Source organism: Lampetra planeri, chromosome 55 (assembly GCF_965212315.1).
Source record: "Lampetra planeri chromosome 55, kcLamPlan1.2.h2, whole genome shotgun sequence".
Classification (NCBI taxonomy): domain Eukaryota; kingdom Metazoa; phylum Chordata; class Hyperoartia; order Petromyzontiformes; family Petromyzontidae; genus Lampetra; species Lampetra planeri.
Window position 1 is genome coordinate 2,755,393 of NC_136161.1, and position 27,765 is coordinate 2,783,157.

Consider the following 27,765-nt stretch of genomic DNA (forward strand, 5'->3'; position numbering starts at 1 on the left):
CCAGCCATGGAGAATGAAGCCCTCGGGATGGTCACACAGATGGGGCTCAATATGTCCGCGTGATGACTTCGTTGTCCACTTTTGAGAGCATGGCAGCTTATAAATAGAGAACCTTCAAGTCAACCCCGAACTCTGTAGGATGTCAGTGAAGAGAAGCGAGGACCAGACTCAGACCTACGATGTGAAATGACTGTTATCGTCATATTGTTTAACATGACCTGTGAATGACTGGGCTGAGTCGGATATGAAGTGGGAAGATAAAGTTGTCACTCATATATCAACAGGAACATTCGCACTGCCACCAGAATGAGTGGGATGGTGAGAAACTACAAGCAACACCTCGGTGTTCGTACTTCATTTATTATACAACTTGTAGATTGCAAGCACTTTGTGAAAGAGCAAAGGCAGAATTCAATTTTGATGAAATGTAAATGTATGTCTTATCTGTGTAGTGACATGGGAGGGGAGGGACTGCTGGGGGGCTCTGAGACCCTGGGTGGCCCAGGCACTTGGGCCCCTTGGCGCCAGGCGCTGGGTTCCGGGCGGCCCAGGCGCTTAAGCCCCTTGGCGCCACCAACGGGGGGGGGCTGTGTATGCTCTGTGGGATATCTGGGGGCGCACACGGCCCCACCCCTCGTTGGGGACTAGGCATAAAAGGGCAGCTCCCTGGACGATCGGGGCCAGTTGTAGCTCAAGACCCAAGACTCAAGACCAGCCATGTGAGGACCCTGGGACGCTGTGAGGGCCAGTGGTGGGACTCTGGAACTCCCGGCTCTACGTCCTTGTGAGGTCGAGTTCCAGAGCGTAGCCAGAGTAGTGTATATAGGCTGCGTACCTAGGCTGTGTACCTAGGCTCTAACAGAGTAGTTGGACTGTTGGACTGTTGGAGTGTTGGATTTTAATAAAGAAGTTACCTCTACAAGTGTCTCCGGAACCCGTTACATCTGCATAGAAGTGGTATTGAGTACCATCACATATCAAATGCAACACGATGTTTTCAAATGATTTCACCACAAAGTATTACTACATAGTTTAACAATCAGTAAAAATATATACGTTGTATAAAGGTGCAAGTAAAATATATATTGAAGTTAGGTGAACATACCCATACAATTCCTTTTTCATCTCCCAATGGGAGGGGTGGTTAGCCACCTGGCAGTTCTACAAGGGCTACAAACCTGAACTTCGCACATTGTCGAGTCGATGTTGTCAGTAGAGAATTCTGAACACTGATTTATTTGATTTTTGGTCCCCCACATACGCTTTCTAACCAAAAATGTATTTGAAATAACGTTCACTATATAGAGATATAACACTTTATATAGCTGAGATGAATTGTAAAGGTTGTCAGAAAGAATGACGTGCAGTTCTTTCAAGTGAAACAATATGAAGACTAATTAACAGCCCTTCCTTTAATATAGAGATTCCAATTGCCAACTCAGCTGGTACTGCCAATTGTAATCCTAAGCGATGTCATCGACATCACTCGCTGTGGCACCAAGCCTTAAGCTCATCTCAGTGGTTAATGCCCATGCCAGCTTTCACGTGCAGTAAGCGCAGGAACGCAAATGTCACAAAGCCGGTTTGCCCAAACTCCAGCTCTGTACTCACCACCCACCACCACGCTCCGTCTTTCCGCGTTTACCAATTTACTCCTTCCCAAAAACAAACACGCTGCACGTGCCCGATGATTGTTAAACACGGCGCCCCACTATGTAACACACTTAGCAAATAATGCTGTCACGTGGAACACACGTGCATACACACAAAGATTTCACTCGTAATGTGAATCGACTCACATATCGTTAATTTCCGAGTTCGTCACATGGGATATGTTTAACAAACATCGGGCGCGTACAGAAGCGTGGCACGAGTTAATTTGCATATGGACGGCGAGTGAAGTGGTAAACGTGGTGGTAGGGGTCCCGCGAGGACTGGAGTCTGGGACCCCTGCTCTACAGGCTCGAGTGTGCACGTGGTGTGTATGCAAGCGGTCACAGTCCTGCACTCCAGTCTGCTTCATACACAAGTGTAGCGACACAGCGCCGACTGCTGTCCAGCAGCGGCATTTGCGGTGGACAGCTAGCACGCACGCCGGGTGTAGATGAACTGGGACAAGGGTCACGGAAGACCTCATCGGGAAGCCCCTGGAAACCGCTCGTGGGTTCGAGAAGGGAGGCACGGCTAGGGTGGAGCCAGGCCGCGCCGAGTAGAATAAAAGCAGTGGAGAGCGAGAGCTCTGGGCTGCCGGTTCTGGGAGTGGACTCGTCTCGCCGCTGCTGTCGTTTTCGCCGCCTTCGTCGCTGCCTCCTTCACTCGATAATTGCGCGGCCGGATAGTTTTTGGCTGTCTTGGTCGGCGTCGTCAGTGTAACGCGGCTAGGGTTGTGTCTAGGCTGGGCTGTACGACATCAAGAAGGAACGAGGAGAACCTGTTGAACCTAAAGAGTGTTAATAAAGAAGGTGCCTTCTGCAACTACCTCGTCTCCAACTTGTGCTACACTATACAGGTATGGCTCTGATGTGGCTGAGTTAAGGTTATATCTGTGACGTTCTAAGTGTCTATAATTTGTATTATTTTTGAAATGTAACTTAACAGTGAATTATCAGGTACAATATACCACTTACCCCCATTAATTCCGCTTAACATTTTAAACTACTGGAGTGAAAAGGTCTGGGTAGATGGTTGCACGTGTGTATGCACACACGCGGCTTACACCTCTCCTGCATATCACTGTTTCATAAACCGCACTCAATGCCCTTGGAGTAATTCTCTGTCCCAGTTTTGTTCCAGTGGGGAAACCTAACCAGATCCATTATCATCTCCACTGCCTTCGTGATGTTGCAGTATATCTGTGCGCATTTATGACTCATTATGACCGATGCAGTTGATGAAGTAGTTTCTTGCAGAGCCATTCTTGTCTCTTCCCTCCAGAAAGAGCTCGCGGTTCTGAGGGTCCTCCGTGGTGGCGATCTTACGCTTGAGAATCCACAAGCTAATTCCCAATGCCAGGAGGATCAGCAGCACAACTACTGCTGCTATTGATGCCCATAAAGTAATGTCAGATGAGCCATCCTTGTTATCTGTGACACAACACACGTGTGGAGTATGGAGGAAAACATAAAAATACACGACACATTTTATATGTACTCTATATCGCTCTTCATGCACAGCACCCGACAGTACTTTACATACAACAATAATTGGCATTGACCAATCTAACTCGATGATAAGCTGATGAAACAAAGAGTTTTTGATTTGGTGCAATTAGGTAGGCAGCCAGGTGTATATGGCTGCGGGTGTAGCTGCTCTCCCATTGGCTAGGGGTGGCTAGGAGCTTTATAGAGATGGAGAGCTCAGAGAAGGGGACTTGGAGACACCGGCAGCTCCCCAGAGAGGAGGCGAGCTACACGATCATCAGCAGCACCAGTAGAAGTAGGGACACAAGGTGAGCAGAGTAGACTCGGCAGCGCACCAGGAACTGTTGAGCATTATGCTGAGTCAAATACTACACTCTGCAGCGTAACAGTGTCATTGAATACGCTGTATGCAGCACCAGGATCCTTAAAGTAACGGGAACTCTTCTTCTTGGTTCTTTCGGTAAAGTCACAAAGAATGGAAATAATTAAACAATAAAAATAAACATAATAAAATAATTCTCACGACGTTTCCGCAACAACGCAAGCAGCCGTCCTCAGGTGAAGAACAGGTCTGCCAAGAAGACAGAGTCTGAATGACAACCCCAGGCTTGGAGCGTCTTTTTTAAGCTGGGATGGAGGGGGGGAGAGCGCTTTGACAAAATTTAGCATATTTATGGGAAATACAGATATGCGATTAGTATTACTTGCGAAATGCGTAGGAGGTTTGGCGAGGGGTTTAAAGTCATTATGCCCGTGCATTATGCAGGATTAGCAGCATCAAAGGGAGGGGGTAGGGGTAGCATTAATAAAGATAAGGAATGTTAATAGTATGTATCTGCAGTAACTAAACCAACACGTAAACAACTAAAATATAAACTACATAGTATCATCAGTATACTAAATATACTCTTCAATAAGCTGAGCTACTAACAGTAAGTAATACATTACAATTCTACGTCGCAAAAAATGTAATATGCTTCCAGCTAAACTTTATTCTCTTACATCACACGGGTATACCCCGTACTATATACTGCCATAGACAAACCCAACATTTAATTATATACTGCATTATTATAATACACCACTCTATACCTTATACATTGTAATATTACACTATGTATTATTCTACCTACCCTACTGTATATCACACTGCTGTATTCACTATACATTTACGTAACTATATATAACTTTTTACATTGTATAAGACATTACAATTGTATACTATTTATTATTATACAATCAGCTATACACTATACTAAGAGGAAGCAACGAAATATGTCAATGGGAGAGTGGGGGTGCGAAACTTGCAGCGGAGCAAAAAATCCATTCCCTGCGGAGAATACAATATAGAGTCAATGCTAGTGAGTGGACTGTGGTCTGAAAGTCACCGTAAACGTGAACACAATCAGTTAAGATCCAAAATGGTTGATTACGTCCTTCCAATGATTGCTGAGCCAGAATCCATCTTCTCGGTTGAAATTATCTCTGTGTTTGTATATGTGGATCACCTCATGAACGAATCTCTCATGGTAGCCAGATGGCTTGCAGAGAACCTCTGTCTTGGAAAAGTCAATATCATGTGAGCCCACTGAATTGTAACAGTGATCTGCCACGGCTGAGGTGTTTGTCCTACCGTGTTTCAAGTCTGCTTTATGTTCACGGATGTGGTCCGAGACATGTCGTTTGGTTTCTCCAATGTAACTGCTACCACAGAGGCAACTTAGTTTGTAGACGCCAGGGTACTGTATGTCTGGAACCACATCTTTTACAGACGGGACCAGATCACGGATTTTATGTAATGTTTTGAATCGGACCTGCATCTTGTGTTTTATCAGGATTTTGGAGATCTTTGTTGTGACCCCAGCAATGTAGGGTAAGGTGATAGTTTTGAAAGGCTCCTCAACAGGATCCTTCTCGATGCTTGGAGTGATGGCTTTGCGGATTGTATAGTCGGAGTAACCATTAACCTTAAGAGCTTGGCGTACGTGTTTGAGTTCACTGGCAATGTGTTCCTGGTCGGAGAAACATTGAGCTCTATGGTATAGAGTCTTGATGAGGGAATTCTTCTGGGATGGATGGTGGTGCGAATCTGGTTTTAGGTAAGCATCCGTATGGGTGGCTTTCCTGTAGACCGAGTGGCTCATTGAACCATCAGGTCTCCTTTTAATTAGGACTTCCAAAAAGGGTAGCTTGCCATCTTTTTCGACTTCCATGGTGAATCTTATGGCTGGGTGTGTGGAATTGATGTGGTCGAGGAATTGGTCTAGAGCAGGCCGGCCATGTGGCCAGATGACAAAAGTGTCATCTACGTACCTCTTCCATAAGGTAGGGCGTAGAGTGGCAGTCTGGATGGCGTCAGTCTCAAATTTCTCCATGAAAACGTTGGCTACAACCGGAGATAGGGGGGGAGCCCATTGGGGTGCCCTCAGTTTGTTTGTAGAAAGTTCCATTCCAGGTGATGTATGTATTGGTTAAGCAGTGTCTCACCAGGGGGGGTACCCCCGTATTCAGTCCTTGATGAACCAAGTCTTCAATGATTGCGATGGTGTCAGGTACAGGAACTTTGGTGAATAAGGAAACCACATCAAAACTGACAAGCAGGTCGTTTGGGGACACGGAATTCCCTTGATTGTCGATACCAGGTCAGTAGAGTTTAGTACCGCAGAGGTGGTTTTTCCAGTGAAAGGCCGCAGGATTTCAGACAGAAAACGAGCCAGTTTGTAGGTGGGGGAGTTGATAGTAGAGGCAATGGGACGAAGAGGTGTTTCTTCTTTATGTATCTTTGGCAAGCCATATAATCTTGGTGGTCTGGCTGCAGAAGGTTTCAACGAGAACTGTTTGGTTTGATCAATTAATGCGGTTGAATCAGAAATGATTTTGTTGGTTTTAATTACGAGGCTATTGGTGGGGTCTCTTTTTTATTTTTGTATAGCTGCCATCGTTAAGTAGTTCTTGAATTGAGATAAGAGCTAAGCTAGTCCTAGCTTAGCTCTTATCTCAGAAAATCAGACTTACGCGCACCGAACTAGATCAGTTAGACAAGACACCAGAACCACACACTGAAAACCTAGACGTTAATAAAGTCGTAATTAATCGCAGTAACAGTTCTATTTATGATGGTTTGAAATCCGTTTTAGCTACAGGACTAAACTTTGCAGTCACACCTAGACACGTACCAGTTAATGATATAATTGCCCGAGTAGATGTGGCTCTCAAGATCCTGAGTCACATAGCTGCAGACGTAGCAAGATCTGAAATCGCTGCAACCCTCAAAAACGCTAAGATGCCAGCTAGCAACATCAGCAAAGATGAGCGTTTTGAATTAGCTCAATTAAAAAAGAGGGATGACATTGTCATACTCTCAGCCGACAAAGGCAATGCCACTGTCATCATGGACAAAATATAATACAACAAAATTCTGGTTTGGAAGGACGTAATAAACCATTTCGGATCTTAACTGATTGTGTTCACGTTTACGGTGACTTTCAGACCGCAGTCCACTCACTGGCATTGACTATATATCTTGTATTCTCCGCAGGGAATGGATTCTTTGCTCCGCTGCAAGTTTCCTACTGCCACTCTTCCATTGACATATTTCGTTGCTTCCTCTTAGTATAGTGTATAGCTGATTGTATAGTAATAAATAGTATACAATTGTAATGTTTTATACAATGTAAAAAGTAATATATAGTATCGTAAATGTACAGTGAATATACAGTAGGGCAGGTAGAATAACACATAGTGTAATATTACAATGTATAAGGTATAGAGTGGTGTATTATAATAATGCAGTATATAATTAAATGTTGGGTTTGTCTATGGCAGTATATAGCAGAGGTGTGGACTCGAGTCATGTGACTTGGACTCGAGTCAGACTCGAGTCATGAATTTGATGACTTCAGACTCGACTCGACAAAATGTACAAAGACTTGCAACTCGACTTGGACTTTAACATCAATGACTCGTGACTTCACTTGGACTTGCGCCTTTTGACTCGAGAAGACTTGCTACTCCCCATGAAAACTGGGGGAAAAAATGTTCACACGGCCGCGCCGCTCTTAGTTTATCTGCATCTGTGAAAAAAATGTGCACCACCTGTATGCATGCAGAGAGCACGCGCGCTGCCTGCACGACATCCAATCACTGTAGTCCCACGTTGTTTTGATTGGACAGCATCTAAGCAGGCACATTGCAAGACAACCAATGAAGCGCAACAAGCAACAACGCGCCAGTTGGCAAAATGATACCGAAGATAGTTTCGTTTGGCTATAAAAATTACGATGTAGTCGACAAAAAACGAGTTGCAATTTGCAAAACATGCGGGTCGAAGATTACAGACGGTGCTGCCACAACGTCTAACTTTGTTCGACACCTGAAGTTGCACAAAGAAAGGTAAGTTTTGAACGAATGCTAAGCACCTTATCGGATGTACCGTAACTTACTAGCTGCTGCATATTTACTGTATCAACGAGACAGTAAACGCACGTCTCCCTTGCTGGTTAATGCTTACAAAAATAGGGATTTTTGAACCCCGATTATATGAGGTACATGAGTGTAGCACACTCAGATGGAAAACCTCTTCAACATCATGTCAACGTCCGTTTTAAAGTATCATTTCTACCTTGCTGCTAGACGGATAAACACAAATGTATATCTCAGTCTCTCCAACACACATGAGACAAAAACAGGCCTTCCAGTTTTACTCTTTCAATCGTTCAGTTTCAGAGTGGCTGGTGTGCCGCCTCATTGAGGTCGTTTATGTAATTTTGGTTAATCACAACTAAGCTGAACTGTCGCTGAAGACATAAACTATCACAATTAAACAATGAATGAGGCAGCAGTAGACCTGCAATTGGTGTGTGATGCAGCAAAGCACCATGGAATCTGGTGTGCAGGAGAGAGTGAACTATAAAGCAGGGGTTCCCAAACTTTACCATGACAAGGCCCTCCATATACCAGTAGATTCCAGCCAAGGCCCCCCTGACATGGGCCGTGCCACACTCTTTTTTCTGTGCACCTCCTTTCACAACTCGATGGAGTTGGTGCATCCCTAAACCCATCCAAGTACAACAGGAAACATAGTAAGACATATACACTGTAAAGAGGAAAATGATGACACAGTCACAGAAGATCCACCATTAGCCTTCCCTTTTCATATCATGCCCAAACAGCAGGCAGCGCATGGACATAGCGTGCTACCGTAGTCTAGGTCTGTGAGGCAGCGCACCACTGGGATATATACAGTATATAATAAAATAATAACGATTATAGTAGTAATGTTCAGAGATGCAATAGATTATTATAGTGCAGTTCTTAACTAATGGGGATATTGTTTAGCTTATTTTTGGTTTAATTTGGTTTATTTTACTTATTTAATTTATTCAATTATTTTGTTTTGCTATACTTTTCATGCCAACTTGCCATGGCCCCCCTAGCACCCCCTCGCGGCACCCAGGGGTCCCCGTCCCCACTTTGAAAAGCACTGCTATAAAGCATATGACTTCAGTTTCTTGAGGGAAAGGGATTTCTTATGACTTTTGAAGCAGTGAAAATATTCTTAATATTGCATACACTGAAACTGAAATGTATTATCGTATACCGTAGTGTACAATAGACAATGAATATTAACACAACAACATTGATATGAGTAAAGAGTAGTTTCAAATACAACATGTGTGGCTATAAGGGATTTTCTGACATCTGTTTCATATTCTTTTCTGTTACAGGTATGAAGAATACCAGATGAACAAAAGCATCGTAGATGAACCACAACAGCCTTCAATCTCACAATTCCTGGACACTCGTGTAGGGCGTTACAGCATGAGCCACCCACAGCAGAAGGCCATCTCCAATGCGATACTGTCTGACTTGATTATTGATTGCAATTTTCCTCTATCTATTGTGGAAAATAAGAGCTTTCGTCACTTTCTGGCTGTGCTGGACAGCAAGTATACCCCAGTCTGTCGCCGAACGCTGACCACAAAAACAGAGAGCCTTGCTGAGGAGAGACGTTCAAAGTTAAAAACTCAATTGAGCAACACTGGCCATGTTTCAGTCACTGTGGACATTTGGTCTGATCGAAAGATGAGGGGATTCCTTGGTGTCACTGTGCACTGGATGGAGAGAGATGCAGAGAGGGTACAGCTAAAGACAAATCTCTTGGCCTGCAACCGCTTCAAAGGCTCTCACACAGCGGAGCGCATCTGTGACCAATTTGAGGCAATATGTGATGAATACAACATCAAAGCTAAATTGGACTATATCATTAGTGACAATGCTGCTAACATGCGCAAGGCATTTACGGTCTGCTTCCCCAGCGAACAGGAGGAAGATGATGATGCTGGAGATAATCTTGATGATCCTGAGCTATGGCATGACTTAACCCTAGAAGACCAGCAAACCGTCGATGCTGCTATGGCAAAGAAACAGCGCCTGCAGTGTTTTGCACACACATTGCAGCTGGTGGTGGGAGACGGTTTGAAAGAAACAAAAGCGGCATGTCCTTCTCTCTCCAAGTTATCAAAACTTAGCTCCCTGCTCCACACAAGCACAACGTTTAAAGACATATTCGATGGTGAATTTGGGGAGCACAGAGGCATCCCTGCTGCAGTGAGCACGAGGTGGAATTCTACACTGCGGCAGGTGAAAGCAGTCCTTCATTGTGATCAGCAAAAGCTCTGCGCAGTTCTTGAGAAGGCCGGGCATAAAGAACTGTCATTCACACTACGAGAGTGGAATCTGCTGAAGGAGTTGGTGGACATCTTGAAACCGTTCGGAGAAGCAACTGATTTGACACAGGGGGAGAAAGTCATTACAATCAGTGCAGTTGTTCCATCCGTCTTGTCCCTCAATCACCATCTTGAGACGCTGAAGCCTCAAGTTCGTTTCCTAAGCGGCCTGGTCAGAGGTATGCAGGCATCCCTGGAAAAAAGATTTCTTGGGATCTTCATTAATGTGAAAATGGCCCAGTCTCAAGAAGGGATCACTGCCCCCTTTTCAGACACAGTCTACCTGAAAGCAGCTGCCTTGGATCCAGCCTTTTGTCTGCTGTGGATTGAGCCCCATGTGCTGGTCAACCGTGACATCAAGGCAGAGGTGGCACAACGAGTTAAAGGTAAATCTTATTGACTTGCAATGCAACTTAAATGCAACGTAAAATAATTTGATCTTAATCTGATCTAGGATCTAATGTGATATTAATCTGACTTTAACAATAATAACAATTTTCAGTCTTGCACAGTATCATCAACATCAGTAATGGTAATAAGAGCTCTTTTGTTTCTGTTGTTGTGACACGTTTTTTTAGAATTGATCCTGAAAGATGCTGCAGAGACGGAGCAACCTGTGCCTGTGCCGGTGCCTGCTGAAGAAGAACTAGAGGACATGGAAGGAGAAGGGCTGTTTGCTGCATACCATAAGAGGCAGAAAAGGGATGTTGGGACCCCACAAGCAGTACAGCTAAGTCACTACATTGACATGGCAGAAGGACAGAATGCCCTTTTGTTCTGGGCACTGAACAGTAAGACTATTCCTTCACTCTTTCAAGTAGCCATCCGAGTCTTGGCAGTGCCTGCTTCTAGTGCTCCAGTGGAGCGAGTTTTCAGCCATGGTGGCATCATTCTGCGTCCCCATCGTGCACAAATGACTGACAGACTTTTGGCCAATTTGATCTTTTGCAAATGCAATGCAGTGTAGGGGCCTCCCTCCACCTGTCCACAGCACGCATGCGCACACACACTCACTCTCTGCTCATCACCTGTCCACACAGCTATCTCTCTCTCATACACACCAGTCTCTATGGAGGCATTCCGATTATATTATCAGGTTGGTCCAGTTTTTCAGAAGTGATAATTTTGAGGAGTGAGGATTTTATTGATGACATGTTTAAAAAAGTTTAGGCTAAAAGAACCCATGTCTATTTGAAAGTTAAACTGTTTTGCAATATGAGGTCAATGCAATACAGGACTGAAGCTGCTGTGCATTGTTCTAGTGCAATATGCTGTTGAAATAAGAGCATTTTTTGTGAAAATTAAATTTTCTGTTTTTTACTGTGTTTGATTAATGTCATTGTATAAAAAGAGGTTTAAATAAATACAAATCTTACAGATATACATGATTTGTATACATTTTATTTCTGTGGTAAGAGGACTTGAAATGACTCGAAACTAAAATGGTAGGACTTTGGACTCGACTTGAGACTTGCAGGCTTTGACTTCTGACTCGACTTGGGACTTGCCTCATCTTTGACTCGACTTGACTCGGGACTCGAGAGCAAAGACTTGAGACTTACTTGTGACTTGCATAACAATGACTTTGTCCCACCTCTGGTATATAGTACGGGGTATACCCGTGTGATGTAAGAGAATAAAGTTTAGCTGGAAGCATATTATATTTTTTGCGACGTAGAATTGTAATGTATTACTTACTGTTAGTAGCTCAGCTTATTGAAGAGTATATTTAGTATACTGATGATACTATGTAGTTTATACTTTAGTTGTTTACGTGTTGGTTTAGTTACTGCAGATACATACTATTAACATTCCTTCTCTTTATTAATGCTACCCCTACCCCCTCCCTTTGACGCTGCTAATCCTGCATAATGCACGGGCATAATGACTTTAAACCCCTCGTCAAACCTCCTACGCATTTCACAAGTAGTACTAATCGCATATCTGCATTTCCCATAAGTATGCTAAATTCCTCTTGATATGCAAATTCTTTTGTCAAGGCGCTCTCCCCCCCTCCATCCCAGCTTAAAAAAGACGTTCCAAGCCTGGGGTTGTCATTCAGACTCTGTCTTCTTGACAGACCTGTTCTTCACCTGAGGACGGCTGCTTGCGTTGTGGCCAAAACGTCGTGAGAATTATTTTATTATGTTTTATTTTTATTGTTTTATTATTTCCATTCTACGTGACTTTACCGAAAGAACCAAGAAGATGAATCCCTGCAGTCACGAAAGCTTTAAATCGAAATTTAACGGGAACTCTGTTTAGTGGGTTCGTGGCCTTTAGGACCAGAGCACTGTGAAAGTGAAGTTGGTAGCAGAGCAGAATGGGGCCAAATGCCAGAAGGCAAAGGCTGCCCCTAGCGCCATGCTGTGGCCCGGAGGAGACGGTGCTGTTGAACTCGCCAAGCAGATCCCCTGTTGCTGTGGAGGGGCGGGGTGCAGTGATAGCAAGCGTGGGGGAGTTCCGTGGTGTCGGGGTGACTTGGAGAGAAGTCGTGAGTGGGCTCGAGAGCTCCTCCAATGATCTCCAGACCCAGACTATGACCAAGGGCGAGGGTAAATTCCCGAGTGTGCAATACCACAGTGAAGTGACACCGAGTTTGCCGATGGTGAGCACTTTTCCCCACATCTGAGAGGCTATCCAAGACCGTTTTGGTACCCCGTGGTGGTTAAGGAAAACTTGGTTCAAAGTGTGTGCCCATGTGCGTGTGTGTATAATTTGCCCGTGTGTAATTTTCTATGAGTTTATTTGCCATATTCCACTTTTCTGCTTGCTGTATGTATGTTGAACTTCTTTTGCACCGTACGTAGCCAACCGTACTAATCGGAGGCGCAGAGAAGGACAACAAACTAAACAAAAAACCGGCACTACCCGGTGTAAACCCTAATGGTGGTCTGTCTACAAAATAAAGACAAGCCACAGCTAAACTTGTCACAGGTGACCGCTCTCGTCCAGGGCCCGTGCCACTCCCACCATGGTACACCCAACACGTAACCTGGCCTGCCAAATCGCACAACAGTGACTCTGGCAACGAATCCAACCATCACACCTGGGAATGTTTTCAAGTTTAGAGACCGACATTTAACGTGGTTGGGGTAGAAGCAGGTAATGGCACGAGTTGTCCCTACAGGTGAGGATGTAAACCTTCCGGGATCCTCCTGCATAGCATTGAGAGGATTTCCTGGAGAGGTGATGGAAGCTTGAGGTGTAGCTGTATTTAGAATTATATATGTATGGTCCAGGGTGCTTTGAAATAATTATAACATTGTACATTGCATGATAGTAGTTACAATAAAGAGTGGGGTTATTTAAAGTGGTGGTGTAGTTATGATTACAGGAGAACAGGCAGGAGTGGTTAAGGAGGGGTTGGGGTAGTGATAGTGATAGGGGTAGTGATAGTGATAGAGGTAAGAGTAGGGGTAGTGATAGGGGCAGGTAAATGAAGATAAATGTTTAATATTGATGCTGTGTTGCGCTTTCTTGCTAAGTGAGGCATTTTATCCCGGAGCCTGTGAGCGAGAGCTCTCACCTGTGGGGTCGGCGCAAACCGCGTCACTGGTGTTGGTGGGAGGCTGCTTCACCACCTCACACCTGCACACACAGCAATGCGTTCCAGGAGAAAGTAATGCACATCCTTAAATCCACTGAGGAAGCTGGTATCAATTGGTACAAATGTTCGCCAGTGCTCCTCTAGATCATTTTACATATCTGTACAGTGTCAACAGAGGGATGCTTCCATGGTCTAATCGATGGGCACCGGATTTGCAATCTATAGGTAACGGGTTTGATCTGAAGATGCGGCAATCAATGGTCAAGATTACTAAAGCTAATGATTTATGTCCACCCAGAATTATGAATGGGTACGGGACAGTTAGTGGGTAAGTTCATTATGTTTGGTGGGTTCAAGTGTGGGTAGCCCCACCTCTTTTACCAAGTGTGGCCCAGCAGGGTGGAGTAGGCCCAATGCCTTCTGCAAGGGATTTAGACGGACCCCTCGAGTAGGGCTCTTCTGCCTCTATTGTTGTAAGCAAACACTTGCAGCGCTGCACCTTTACCTTTCTCTTACTGTCTAGATACAGGCTGCTGCTTTAGTACCACGGCGTTGCCCTACCAAGCACGGCCAAAGCCAGTATTTCGATTCCCCACCCAGTGTTTTGATGTGCCGGAGCAACGTGACTCGTGTTGAAGGCAACATCGCAGTCGTTGTAAAAGGCACATCGTGTGATGGGCATGTTCAGGATTTTAAACAGGACCCTGCGGGGTGGGCTGGTAGGAATAATACTTAGTACCGGTACAGGGATATCGACCGGGTATAGAGGAGTTAAAGAAAAAATTACTGTATTCTAGTGTAACGTTAATTAAAAGTGTTTGTTTTGACAAGAAACGCTGTGAGATTTAAAGACTCGTAGTCTTTCATTTCCAAACGATCACATCTGAGATTAATTGACCTTAGATGGGGAAACTCGAATGCATTTACTAGTATAAAGGTGAAATAAAATAGAGGGAATAAACGGCACCTTGGTGCATTTTATGTCGTCTACATAGAGTTGAATAAACGGGCGTTTGGCATATTCATAAAACAGTACTACATTGAGCAGTGTTTGTTTGGCACTTCGAGTTTTTATTTGCGCGCACGACATGGATACCGAAAACAACCACGACTTTGAAGACCCCAATGGTTGTCTGGACGCCCACGTTGAAAAGATGCTTGCTGAAACAGAGACCGCATTTGCTGCTGGAACCCTTTACAAACTCGCAGTGAAAAGCGTCGTTTCCATGGACCCAGAACCAACCGCAGTTGGTGCTGCTATAACGGTAGCATCGCCACGAAACATGCAGCCAGCAGCAAAATAATCAAAGATTGCAGCACAAGTAAAAATACTTGCATGTGAATACGATGTAGTGAACACGGCAGAGATGTGGTGAACACGGCAGAGATGTGGTGAACACGGCAGAGATGTAGTGAACACGACAGAGATGTAGAGATGATAGTGAACACGACAGAGATATAGTGAACACGACAGAGATGTAGAGATGATAGTGAACACGGCAGAGATGTAGTGAACACAGCAGATGTAGTGAAAACGGCAGAGATGTAGTGAACACGGCAGAGATGTGGTGAACACGGCAGAGATGTGGTGAACACGGCAGAGATGTGGTGAACACGACAGAGATGTGGTGAACACGGCAGAGATGTAGTGAACACGACAGAGATGTAGAGATGATAGTGAACACGACAGAGATATAGTGAACACGACAGAGATGTAGAGATGATAGTGAACACGACAGAGATGTAGTGAACACGACAGAGATGTGGTGAACACGGCAGAGATGTGGTGAACACGGCAGAGATGTGGTGAACACGACAGAGATGTGGTGAACACGGCAGAGATGTAGTGAACACGACAGAGATGTAGAGATGATAGTGAACACGACAGAGATATAGTGAACACGACAGAGATGTAGAGATGATAGTGAACACGGCAGAGATGTAGTGAACACAGCAGATGTAGTGAAAACGGCAGAGATGTAGTGAACACGGCAGAGATGTGGTGAACACGGCAGAGATGTGGTGAACACGGCAGAGATGTGGTGAACACGACAGAGATGTGGTGAACACGGCAGAGATGTGGTGAACACGGCAGAGATGTAGTGAACACGACAGAGATGTAGAGATGATAGTGAACACGACAGAGATATAGTGAACACGACAGAGATGTAGAGATGATAGTGAACACGACAGAGATGTAGTGAACACGACAGAGATGTAGAGATGATAGTGAACACGACAGAGATGTAGAGATGATAGTGAACACGGCAGAGATGTAGTGAACACAGCAGATGTAGTGAACACGACAGAGATGTAGTGAACACGGTAGAACTATAAGCGAGTGACTAGCAGCAGCGACGAGGCCTCTCGCTGCCTCTGCTCTGCCGCTGCCGGGCTGCAGATTCAGCCGAGTCAGGCACCACTGCCAATATGCACAACAACAACAATAAACGTGCTGCGTTTCATCTCTGTGTTAATAAGCCTGCCGCACTAGGCCTCGCGAAGCCTGCCGCACTAGGCCTCGCGCCGTGCTTTTCGTGCACAAATAAGGCGATTAAATGTATCTCGTCTCTGTGTTAATAAATGTTTCTTGTCTCTGTGTTAAAAAAACGTGCTGCGTTTCAGTAAAGTAATTTTTTTAAATAAACGTGCTGCGTTTCAGTAAAGTAATGTTGAAGCGAAGTTTAAAGTTTTGCCGTGATGCGCCGGAAGCGACGGCCATCTTGTTTAATTCACATCGCAGGGGGAGCGGGCGGCCATCTTGTCAGACAGGGTCATGCCAAGTGTTTGCAGTAGGGGGCGATGTTGATACACGGACGGACGGGCAGACGGACGGACGGACAAACGCGGACGGACGGACGGACAAACGCGGACGGACGGACGGACAAACGCGGACGGACGGACGGACGATATAATCTATTGGTGGTCTGGTCCACTTCGTTCCTACCAGTATTACTCTGCCCGTATCACATGACTCATAATTACTCTGCCCGTATCACATGACTCACCGCGTGTGATTCCTGCAGGGGGACCCAGAGCCGTCGCTGAAGGAGCCAGGAGGACACGGGGCACACGAGCTGATGAAGTCCCTGTAGTGACCTGAGAAGTAGAAACAGGAACAACTCAACACAGTGGAGGTGATGTTGCACTCACAGCTGTAAGCCATTGTAAGAAATCGCACTTACTATAGGAGAGGTTTGTTACTCTACAGAAGAACCACTGTTGACTTTCACATCAAATGGTACTCATTTTACCAATCACAAAGGATAATGGGCTGAGTCAACCCCAATCCAGGAATGAACTTGCAATCAGAATCTGTATTTATACTTTAGGAATTCGATGGGCTATGCGGCTCTTTTTCACAGATGTTCCGTAGGATCGGGTCAGCAAATTACAACAATAATCATCAACAAGCAAAGAACAAGAAACCGAACGTTTCTGGCTGCCAGATGCTTGTTGTAGCACCGAGCAAGGTGCTGGAGAGACTCACACTGCTTGGCCAACTCGTGTCCTGCAGGGCAGTGGGGGCAGCACCAGAACAGGGAGCCGTCTTTTGGGATCCGCACTTCGTAGGTGCCGTTCCCACAGCCACACCTGTGCACGAGCACGCGTTACCTCAACCCGCGTTCACACGAGTCCAGTCCCCTAGAGTGAACCGAGCTACAAAGCTGAGCGGTGACTGTCGCTGAGGTTGAACGTGCCGCTAAGGGAAAATATCAATACCATCCAGATCTATTGTAATGTATTTATAGATGTGGAGCGAGTTCACTTCAGGTGCCTGGCATAGTTTCTAAAACGGCGACAGAATGGAATGATTCGGATGGCAACAGGGTGTGAAAATTGAAGAATTACCGTGACAGAGGGTACTGAGGGATCACCAAAGGGTAGAGGAGGGGCAGGAAGGAGTGGAGGGGTGAGGGGATGGAGGAGGAAGAGAATGGGCAATGGAGAAGTGGTATATTCTCAGAGGTATTTAACTACATATTTAAGATTCATTTCTAAAATAATGTATTTGGCAATTATCTGCAGTATGAACAATTGGCAGTGAATAAAGATACCTTAGTGAACATAAGATAAGCAGCGTACGCCTAATTTATAGTTCTCAAAGACGCACCTTGAATTATGGTTGGGTGTGCACCCCTCCTGTTCAACTTGCCGAAACCCTGGAAAAGATACGGACATAGGCAGGGTCACACATCCACACGAACGCAACAATATAAACGAGGGGGGTCTAGGGGAACGGTCATGGAAGGGACACATCAAGAACCCGCGGGTAGGTTCTAGAAAGGGGGCGTGGCCAGGGGCGGAGCCAGGCCATGCTGACAGTATAAGAGGGGTCCCTGGAGGGGACCTCGTGGCGGTCTACCAACTGTCCTGACTGGGAATCGTAAACGACTATAGACGGATTTATATCAAGTGTTAACTGTTAGGCCATGTTAATAAACAGAGTGCCGCCTACTCTTAGTGTCTCTGAGTCAGTCACTACATTTGTAATGGGGGGTAGCTACCACTAAAAATGTTGATTCTTCGACATTGATAACATCAGTGGGAGTGAATTAATAATCGCTTCTGTGTCTCCCCACCATCAACATTCTGCACTGCTCCGTTTATATAAAGTATCGGTCAAACAATGCACATAGCTTGAGCAAGCCTTCATCCAGCCATGGATTTACTGATAGCTGTAGCATTAGTGTGGTTCGATTATATAATGTCCCTCTATCTGAATATTCGCCATATCTCCTTAATTTCCTCCCGTGAACTCAAGATCAGCAATGAGGTCGAATGACCTCCCTTTGTCTATGCCTGGCTTTTACTGTGCCTGCAGTTCACTTGCTGAAGTCTCACTCACACACTTCATTGCTCAATATCATTCTTTATATTTCATATTCAATCATTCAAATGATATCCAGATTAGCTAGTCACGTTTTGAGAACTTGAGAATATGTGGATTGGATCGATAATCCAGTTTGAATTGGAAAGAGGTCACGTGACTGACGCTACGATTTTTTTGCATGAAGGTAACACAAACCGTGAATTGTTCATGAAGTTCGTGGAATCTCGCAATTGGCTAAAATAAAAAAAGCTGGGTTTTTTTGCTGGAAATGCAGATCTACATTTGACGTGTGGCGGTCTGACACCAGGTGGCCCACGTTTTGATTGGTTTTAACCAAATCAATCCAAATCAGGATCGGCATTAGAATCTTCATTTATCCTGGAGGAATCCGATGAGCTACCAAGCTCGTTTTCACAAACATAGCCTTTGTCATGACACAATCTGTCAAAATCTGATCTCATCAGACCCAAACCATATACTGTTAATGCATGGAGCACAATTTTACATATTCATATGTAATGTAAACTGCAAATGTGTTTCTCGTGATCTTACCGGTGTTGCAGAGTTTGCAGAAGTTACAGGAATGAAGAGTGTTGAAGTCTGGGTTGAATCTGCCCTGAGGGCAGGGCGCACAGACAGTGGGAGCGTTCGCGTCACACCAGGACACCCTGTGATGACCTGTCAAAGACAGATTCTCCCCCCATATGTTTAATAACAGGCTAGTGGGGCACGTAATGTAAGCGAGCTCCTATTCAGGCCGGCTTGGCACCACGAGGAGGTGGTGTGGCATGCACCACGTGGCATGATGACGTGTGTCTCTCCAGTGCTGATGTTTTCAAAACCGCACGAACTCTCTCTCCTGAAACCCTCTCGTGGCCAGCAGTCCTAGACACTCGCAACCAGCTCATGCACACAATGCCATCATACGCAAGAATAGAAAATGGTGAAGGGTGAAAAAGGCGCTGCAGCCAACACTGTCCGCTCACCTGGACGACACCTGTCACAGCAGAGTCCATTCCGCTCGTACTGAGTAGACAGGTTGCAGGCGTGTGGCACCTTAGCAGCGTCGCTCAGCATGGTCACCACCTGACATCCACCACAGGCAAAAACCAGCAAACGCATCAATCACTTATTCAGCAGCAGTAGCCAGGACCTAGAGACTGTGGCACAATAATAACATTGCCCAACACTGAGACCTCCTTTACCAGTGGCAAAATATAGTAGTAGGTGTTTACCCTTTAAACTGGTACAAAACTGACACCTTTATACAAGGCATCATGTTTGCAATAACCACAACACAAGTAGTCAAAATGCAAACAAAAAGAAACAACTCTGATGATGATAATAATATGCACTGTCCTTGAAGTTAATTGGTCCACACCCGAGACAGCTTTCCTTAGAGCCTAGTCTCCATTTGTGTTGGACCAGATGACACCAGAAGGCGTACAACTAAAAAAACAGTGCACTATCAGAGTATTGAGAGCTCGGGGTAAGCATTTACACTATGAGACCTCCTTTACCAGTGGCAAAATATAGTAGTAGGTTTTTACCCTTTAAACTGGTACAAAACTGACACTTTTATACAAGTCATCATGTTTGCAATATCCACAACACAAGTAGTCAAAATGCAAACAAAAATAAACAACTCTGATGATGATAATATGAGACCTCCTTTACCAGAGCTATAGTGTAAATGCTTTCCCCGAGCTCTCAATACTCTGATAGTGCACTGTTTTTGAGTTGTACGCCTTCTGGTGTCATCTGGTCCAACACCAATGGAGACTAGGCTCTAAGGAAAGCTGTCTCGGGTGTGGACCAATCAACTTCAAGGACAGTGCATATTATTATCATCATCAGAGTTGTTTATTTTTGTTTGCATTTTGACTACTTGTGTTGTGGTTATTGCAAACATGATGCCTTGTATAAAGGTGTCAGTTTTGTACCAGTTTAAAGGGTAAAAACCTACTACAACATTGCCCAAGTTTTAGCCATCTCTCATGGTTTTGCGATGCAACAATCCATCTTTAACTGCCACAGGAGCTGATATCATGGCTCCAACTCTGCCGTGGACATTATCGGCCATCGTCTCCCCTCGCGCCGCGCCCTGCTCAACCCCTGCACTGTTATTGACAACCTCTCGCTGGCGCGTGTTCTCTGATCGGTCTGATCGTCTTTCTGTTTCTCGGTGTAATTCAAAGAATGCATCTCTCCATCCTTTTAAAACTTTTCATTGTTTGCTCGATTTGTCAACGTCCATGATTCTCATCGATTTGTCATGCCAGGTAATTGTATGGTGTACGTGACGAATGTGCTGATGATGTAAAACAATGGAGCCATGCACTATCTAGTGGTCGGTGCTGTGGGTCTGTCTTAAGCAAGACTGCTTACCAGAAGGAAAAGTAAGCGTTCCCTTCGCTTCAACTTGCAATGAGGCAAATCCCAGCACTGGATCAGGATGATCTTCGGTTGCCATTGTTTGCCTTTCGCAAGCGTATGATTCACGCTAAACATGAACACAACAAACACAACAATGACCACTGCAGCAGCAGTAATAACAAAGAGTTCAAGGTGCAGCCCTGCAGTTACTTGCTCACGCCATAGCCGGACGATGGGCCTAGAGAGCCCCCTGTAGAGGGCGTTGTGGCCGACTCTCTCGCGCTCTTCACGTTGTCCAGACGTCTTGACAAAGGTGCGAGTACCCTAATTTTACCTCGCCAGACACAACTTGACGATGGACCGTGGTTTACCCGATTATCCTGCTGGGTGAGTACAGGCAGGGCATTTAAGAAATGTGCAGAGGTAAAAAAATAAAACACTTTACCAGGCGAGAACGCACCGATACATGGCACAACAAATGAGACAAACACAACACGCGACGGCTTAGGGGGATGTCCTTACATCCCAATTAGTCCCTCCCTGTTCCTCTGATTTTCGTGTCTGAGATTTTTGCAACTCTTTGATACATATTCTTGTTTTTAATCGGGCAAATACCTGAGAGCAACACTGTTATATTGGGTCAACTTTAATCAACGTTTTGAGCGTTTGAGTGAATAAAGCTATTTTGGGTTGATGGAATTTACTTCGTATGGACCTTGTTACCTGTATATGTGTATTAGTTAATTCCAGGTGATACGTTTGACTTTCACGTGTGCGGTTTATCTCCCTTGATTTTTGAACAAAGAATGTCCTGTGGTACATGCGTGGCACTGATGAATATTCCTCGTGTTTTGGACACTTATTATAATCCCCGAACCCACCTGCTCGCTCATGCGCGACGACTGTCACGTATGTGACGTGCTTGGGAGATCACTGAACACTGCTCCTCTTTGATTATCGCAGTCGGCCGTTCAAGCACACAACTCAAAGTAGAGTTGAATCTAACTCAAATCCATATGGATCGTGTTACTGTCATGTATGTACTGTGAATTAACTTGAAATTTGTTCCTCACTTTTAACGCAATTGACTATGAATAAAAAAATGGTGATATGTCAGATGGTGATTAATAGGCCTAGGGTACTTGATAGTGCAAGTCGCCTTAATCCTACGCGGCAGCTAATCCGATGACACCAATTCATGTATGCAATGCCTTAGTAATAACATGCGCTCCTTGTTTTAGCGCGAGCTAATATCTGGAGTAAACTGCGTTGTGCCTTCTTTACTCGTATTTCCTGTTTGTGAAATGTTATCATAAAATACAAGCGTGCAGTTAGACAAGGCAAAGGTGTATCCTGTATAGACACAGTAAACACACGGATTCCAGGTGGGTTCGGTGTGATGTCACCTCTGCCCTCGATTTAAATTTACCGAGGAATTTCCGCAGTGACATCAGCTTCAGTGTAGGGGGAGTCCGGTGGGCAGGATGTGCGCTGCTGCCCGCGTTTACGTTACCTTGGGACAGAGGTCACGGGGTCCACCTGGGGCTCCTGCCTCTTCCTTCCCAACTCGGCCATGGCCTCTCTTTCTCGTCGCCGTCTCGCCGACACCACCGTCACGTTCTCGTGCCGGGCTGCATCCAAGATGCCGATGAGTGGGGTTGGTGATTATTTAACTGCAGGTCGGGATACGCGGTTCTGTCCCGATCTCCTGCGTTCAAGAACGTCCTTGAATCGTCATCTAACGTGGGAGATGGCAGCTTTAGCAGGTTATACATTTCCTTGATCAATTCAGGCCAGATGAGCCTCGCCTCTCGAGGTATATCTCAACAGCAACGCGGCTGAATAATGCCAAAGGTGGTGCTCTCTGAGACCCGGCTACAACGATAAATACTATTTATTAAAATGTTACTAACGATGACAAAGTATACATTGGTTGTGCTGTAAATAAAGGAAGGGTTTAAGTTAAGAAAAATATTGACTTAAACAGGTGTATTTGTAGTGGAACAACGCGCGCGGGGGTTTGCAAGCGGAGTGCACGCGGGCATGTGCGAGTTACGGACAGTGAGGTCGCATCGGGGCGAACACCCGAGGAGGAGGAAGAAAGCAGCGGATTTGAGACAGCTAATTAGGGTGCATAGCAGTGGCTGGCTGGCTGGCTGCAAATACATAATCAGAACAGGCGTCACACTGATGGGAGATTGGGGCGATAACGGCTGAAGCCACGGGCGTGGGGCTACGGGGGTCGCCAGCTTAATGATTTAGAAGTTAATAGAGAGAAGGATAAATACGGGAGCGTGTGAGAGAGGAGTTGAGTTGGTCAGAGTGAAGACAAAAAGAGAAGTCCCAAGCCCCGCTCGCCTCGCCCGCTCCAGTGGTGTTGGCTTAACCACCACTTGGGGGCAAGGGCGAGGTTGGAGAGACGAGGATAGAGTAGGCTAGCAGTAGAGAGGCTAGGAGAGTGAGAGAGCAAGCCAGCAGTTGAGAAGCTAGGAGAGAGAGAGCAAGCCAGCAGTTGAGAGGCTAGGAGACTTTTGACTTTTAAACAACTTTTATTGCCGCCAGCAGCAAAAGCACTGGAGGCGATTTCAATATTAAACACACAGTCACCAGCAAACAAATTAAAATAAACGCTACAAATCGACGCGCTGTGGCGCTAAAAGCATCGCGCACAATACAAAAGAAAAGTCACGTGGTTGTGGTGTCATCGCGCACGCCACGGTGACGAGCGAGCGCTTCAGAAGGTGAACATGAGGGTGCCGTCCACGCTGGTACAGAGGGAGGCTAGGAGAGAGCGAGAGAGAGCAAGCCAGCAGTTGAGAGGCTAGGAGAGCGAGAGAGCAAGCCAGCAGTAGAGAGGCTAGGAGAGCGAGAGAGCAAGCCAGCAATAGAGAGGCTAGGAGAGCGAGAGAGCAAGCCAGCAGTTGAGAGGCTACGAGAGCGAGAGAGAAAGCCAGCAGTAGAGAGGCTAGGAGAGCGAGAGAGCAAGCCAGCAATAGAGAGGCTAGGAGAGCGAGAGAGCAAGCCAGCAATAGAGAGGCTAGGAGAGCGAGAGAGCAAGCCAGCAATAGAGAGGCTAGGAGAGCGAGAGAGCAAGCCAGCAATAGAGAGGCTAGGAGAGCGAGAGAGCAAGCCAGCAGTAGAGAGGCTAGGAGAGCGAGAGAGCAAGCCAGCAATAGAGAGGCTAGGAGAGCGAGAGAGCAAGCCAGCAATAGAGAGGCTAGGAGAGCGAGAGAGCAAGCCAGCAGTAGAGAGGCTAGGAGAGCGAGAGAGCAAGCCAGCAGTAGAGGCCGAGAGCGAGAGAGCAAGCCAGCAGTAGAGAGGCTAGGAGAGCGAGAGAGCAAGCCAGCAGTAGAGAGGCTAGGAGAGCGAGAGAGCAAGCCAGCAGTAGAGAGGCTAGGAGAGCGAGAGCAAGCCAGCAGTTGAGAGGCTAGGAGAGAGCGAGAGAGCAAGCCAGCAGTAGAGAGGCTAGGAGAGAGCGAGAGAGCAAGCCAGCAGTAGAGAGGCTAGGAGAGCGAGAGCAAGCCAGCAGTAGAGAGGCTAGGAGAGAGCGAGATCAAGCCAGCAGTAGAGAGGCTAGGAGAGAGCGAGAGCAAGGCAGCAGTAGAGAGGCTAGGAGAGAGCGGGAGAGCAAGACAGCAGTAGAGAGGCTAGGAGAGAGCGAGAGCAAGGCAGCAGTAGAGAGGCTAGGAGAGAGCGAGAGAGCAAGCCAGCAGTAGAGAGGCCAGGAGAGCGAGAGCGGAGTGAGCGAAGCGAAACAGGCGAGCAGCGCAAGAGAGAGCGGAGCGAGCGGGGCGAGCGGCGCAGGCAGCAGGAAAGTTGCGACGGCGCTACGTGGTGTTGAACGCGAAGAGTTTGTTCAAATAAAGTGACACCACAAAGAAGTTGTCCACGTGACATAACAACACGACATATTTAATAAACCAAGCAGAAAATATGGGCAAGTGGGTGGGGGTGGGTCTTATAAACAATTATGATCGACTTGGGGGAGCCTTGTCTTGCTGCTAACATGGGCAGGCTATGGTCGCGTGTTTACATTGGAGCGAGTGTTTTGACGTGGCCAGGTCCTTCCACTGACCGAGGAGAACCCCCAGGAGCCCCCACCGCGTCACGCTGAGGCGCGGCTCCTCGTGACGTGGATCGCGTGAGGAGCGCGTGAGGAAAGGGGTTACCGCATTCTTCTCCGGGGTTACTCCCGAACACAGGAAGTTGGGGCAAGCAACGTGTTGTAAAGCACCCCAACCATCGATACCATCAACTAGCAAGCCATAACTTTTAGACGATTCATCGATTTGTTCGGACCTTTTATCCAGGTTCTAATGTTCATGTAAGTACGTTATTATTTTTGTTATTGTCTTTGAACTACGAATACGTTACCTTTCATTGCTCGTTAATAATCAGGTAGTTTGAATTAAGAAGGACCCTATTCTTATATTTTGTTACTGGCAAAGGAGGTCGAATGATGTAGTTTGAATGACATTCTCCAATCTGCAAATTACTCACCCCCGCCTCGCCATCCTCCACCCCCCTCCCCCGTCCACCACACTCCCCCTCTCCCCTTCCACAAGGTATTGGCGTGATCGATTCGTTCTAATTGATTAATTATAACCGGTTATAGGTAATCGATCAATCCCATCGATTACCATAAAGCAATGCCTCAGTAATCCGAATCGGAATATGTATTTATACTAGAGAAATCCGATGAGCTATAAAGCTCTTTTCCATAGATGTCCAGTCAAGGCGGGTCAGAACGTTGTAATAACAAACAATAAAAAAAACACGAAAGGAGTCCATATTATAGCAAAGGTAAACACATCTCTTAACAGATATATACTAATAAAAGTAAAATATGTTTATCTTACCAAGTAATGCCTCCTCGATTATGTGGCTCTTTTTCAGAAGGAGAGCTACGTTGTCAGGGGAGGGCTCTCCAGCAAAAATCGATATTTGTATTGTACTACGCTCCAATATCTATGCTGCCAGCCTTCACCAACCGGCACTGACCAGAGTGGTGAAGTATGGTCAAATAAGTCACGACCCACAAAGGTGGGGAGATCCTCATCCAGCAGTAGATTTACAAAGGGCTCTACAGTGTGAATGTTGGCTTACCTTTGTGATTGTGTGACAGTCTCGAGCTCTTAACCCCCAAGTCGCCGTCTATTTCATCTATGAATTTTGCCCTTTAAAGTGGCGAGTCTTAACAGCCGCACCCAGAGCTGCGATTGGTTCTGATAAATGGCGTGACTCAGTCACCGCCCCGTGTTGGGGGAATTTTCACGTTGAAGAAAGTAAAAAACAATCTCAACACGAGTCTTGCGTGACTTGCAACCGTCACCTCAACAAAATAGATGTCATAGTTAGGCTCTCTGTTTACATATTTGTGTTCTGACCAAAACATCCTTGCTTGACACGAGCTCTTCGTGACTCGTGCTCCTGAGTTTCTTGTCTCCAGGTCAGTGACCCCCCGGTGACCTCTGTTCGTTTGTTGGCGAACCGCCTGGCCTCCCTCACTACACCGCTCCATTGGGATAGGTTCGCATCTGCAGCATGAGTGCCGATTTAAACAGCGGTGCGTGGGCGAGGTGGTTGTTCAACGAATACTAATACATCACTTAATTAATGACATTTCCCCTGCATATTCCCTTGAGATGGATCATCTCGTTTGCAAGGTTATCAAGTAATACATAAGCAAAAGACGTAATTGAATATAAACAACCACCTCAACACCTACAACGTGTAGAATATGTGTGTACACTGTTAGGTACAATTACACAGGGTGAAGAAGAGGAACAAGACGGCCAAAGCAGCTCGCATGGACACCGTAGCACGATCGAACACCGATGTGTTGTGCTAGACGTAACAGTCCCAAATGTGCATTTGGGATTAGTTTGACCAAGCGAATTTGGATTTGTTGTGCATACAGGACGGCATTCCATCATGCGTTTGCAGTGCAATACAAATACATGAATATATATACAAAGCACCAAATTGGCCGAAGTTGGACTGCTGATGTCATCTGGGATGTATCGCCCATTTCTTACCCACTGGAGGACAATAACACGCGACAAAGTCAAGCTGATTGATGATCCCACACTCACTGATTCACTTCAGTCACTCAATGGTTGTCACTCGCCTCCTTATTACTCATCGCTACTCGTTGATTTCTTCACAATGGATGTTCCAAACTTGGTCCGCCAGACTGATTCGTCTCATCCCAGCTGTGGTCAACCATCACACTCAGGTGCGAACTCTTCTCTGTTTGCTGCTTTTTTCATAATGATCGAATTTGGAATTTGCTCTCATCGTTTTGTTTTTCCAAAGCGTGTGTAACTTGTAAATAGTGCTGTTTGTTGCTTCCGCATTTTTGAAAAATGTTGGGTGTTACTATAGGTAAAAAAAATCGCTAAAATGATGCAATGTTTGAGAAGCCAGGCTGCTTGGGTGTAGCTGACTGCAGGTTACTAGAGGTCAGTCCAGATTCCAGTGTAGAGTATCAAAGAAACACCCCATTTCAGAATCAGTTTTAATATGCAGGCAATATTGAAATTGAAGTGGTTTTGATGGTATTCTTTGCTATAAGCGATACAGCCAGGTAATGTGATGCCACTTTGCACCTAATAATCGGGACAAATGCAGAAGTTCGTGAGTTTGAATAATGATTTATGGATAGGGTTGATGAAAACCATTGTAATGTATATGGAACCCTTTTTGCCGGTATCATAATGAAAAAAAGAATAGGCTTTACTCTTTCCGTTAATATAATAGGTGTTAGGATGTTCATACACCACAAATACTTGATGATGCCTTGCAATATGTCAATTGGTGTTTACACATCTTAGCACCTCATGTATTATTGCTATTCTTTTTTCCAACATTATGATGTGTTTAATTAGACCGTATGGTTTCCACTATTTTCCCGTTCTCTTAAGACAAGTGTACATTTCATCGCATTTTGTGAACCATGAATACTCTATACCAGGGGTCGGCAACCACAATAACAACAAGAGTCATCCTTTTCGAAATCAAAACTGCTCAATATTTCAAGAGCCGAAATGCTCGTAATAAATACGAGATGGTGTTCCTTAATAAATGACGTCACGGAGCAGTCCTTGAAGAGCCGCAGGCTGCCGAGCGCTGCCC

At 45.6% G+C, this 27,765-nt stretch overlaps 1 protein-coding gene and 1 long non-coding RNA gene across 2 annotated transcripts; one reads left to right on the forward strand and one right to left on the reverse strand.

The window, feature by feature from the left end:
- Positions 1-344: 344 nt before the first annotated feature.
- On the reverse strand, positions 345-25,775 carry LOC144735416 (tumor necrosis factor receptor superfamily member 1B-like). The gene is made up of 10 exons (XM_078617815.1): positions 25,735-25,775; positions 22,142-22,259; positions 20,641-20,755; positions 19,239-19,338; positions 18,805-18,930; positions 17,533-17,581; positions 16,909-17,012; positions 16,427-16,517; positions 13,398-13,459; positions 345-3,083 (listed from the first exon to the last, which is right to left on the reverse strand). The coding sequence occupies exons 2-10, from the start codon at positions 22,201-22,203 to the stop codon at positions 2,863-2,865; spliced, it is 930 nt and encodes a 309-aa protein (XP_078473941.1). The 5' UTR covers positions 22,204-22,259; positions 25,735-25,775; the 3' UTR covers positions 345-2,862.
- LOC144735417 (uncharacterized) lies at positions 7,216-11,247 on the forward strand. The gene is made up of 3 exons (XR_013588607.1): positions 7,216-7,532; positions 8,867-10,254; positions 10,447-11,247. It is a non-coding gene; the product is annotated as an uncharacterized LOC144735417 (long non-coding RNA).
- Positions 25,776-27,765: the final 1,990 nt, after the last annotated feature.

Excerpts from the sequence above, each read along its gene's own strand:
- LOC144735416 (XM_078617815.1), bottom strand. The coding sequence starts at position 22,203 with ATGGCCGAGTTGGGAAGGAAGAGGCAGGAGCCCCAGGTGGACCCCGTG. Across the intron at positions 18,931-19,238 it reads CTGTGACAGGTGTCGTCCAG|GTCATCACAGGGTGTCCTGG; the intron begins GTGAGCGGACAG and ends TGTCTTTGACAG. Across the intron at positions 17,013-17,532 it reads ACACCCAACCATAATTCAAG|GTGTGGCTGTGGGAACGGCA; the intron begins GTGCGTCTTTGA and ends GCTCGTGCACAG.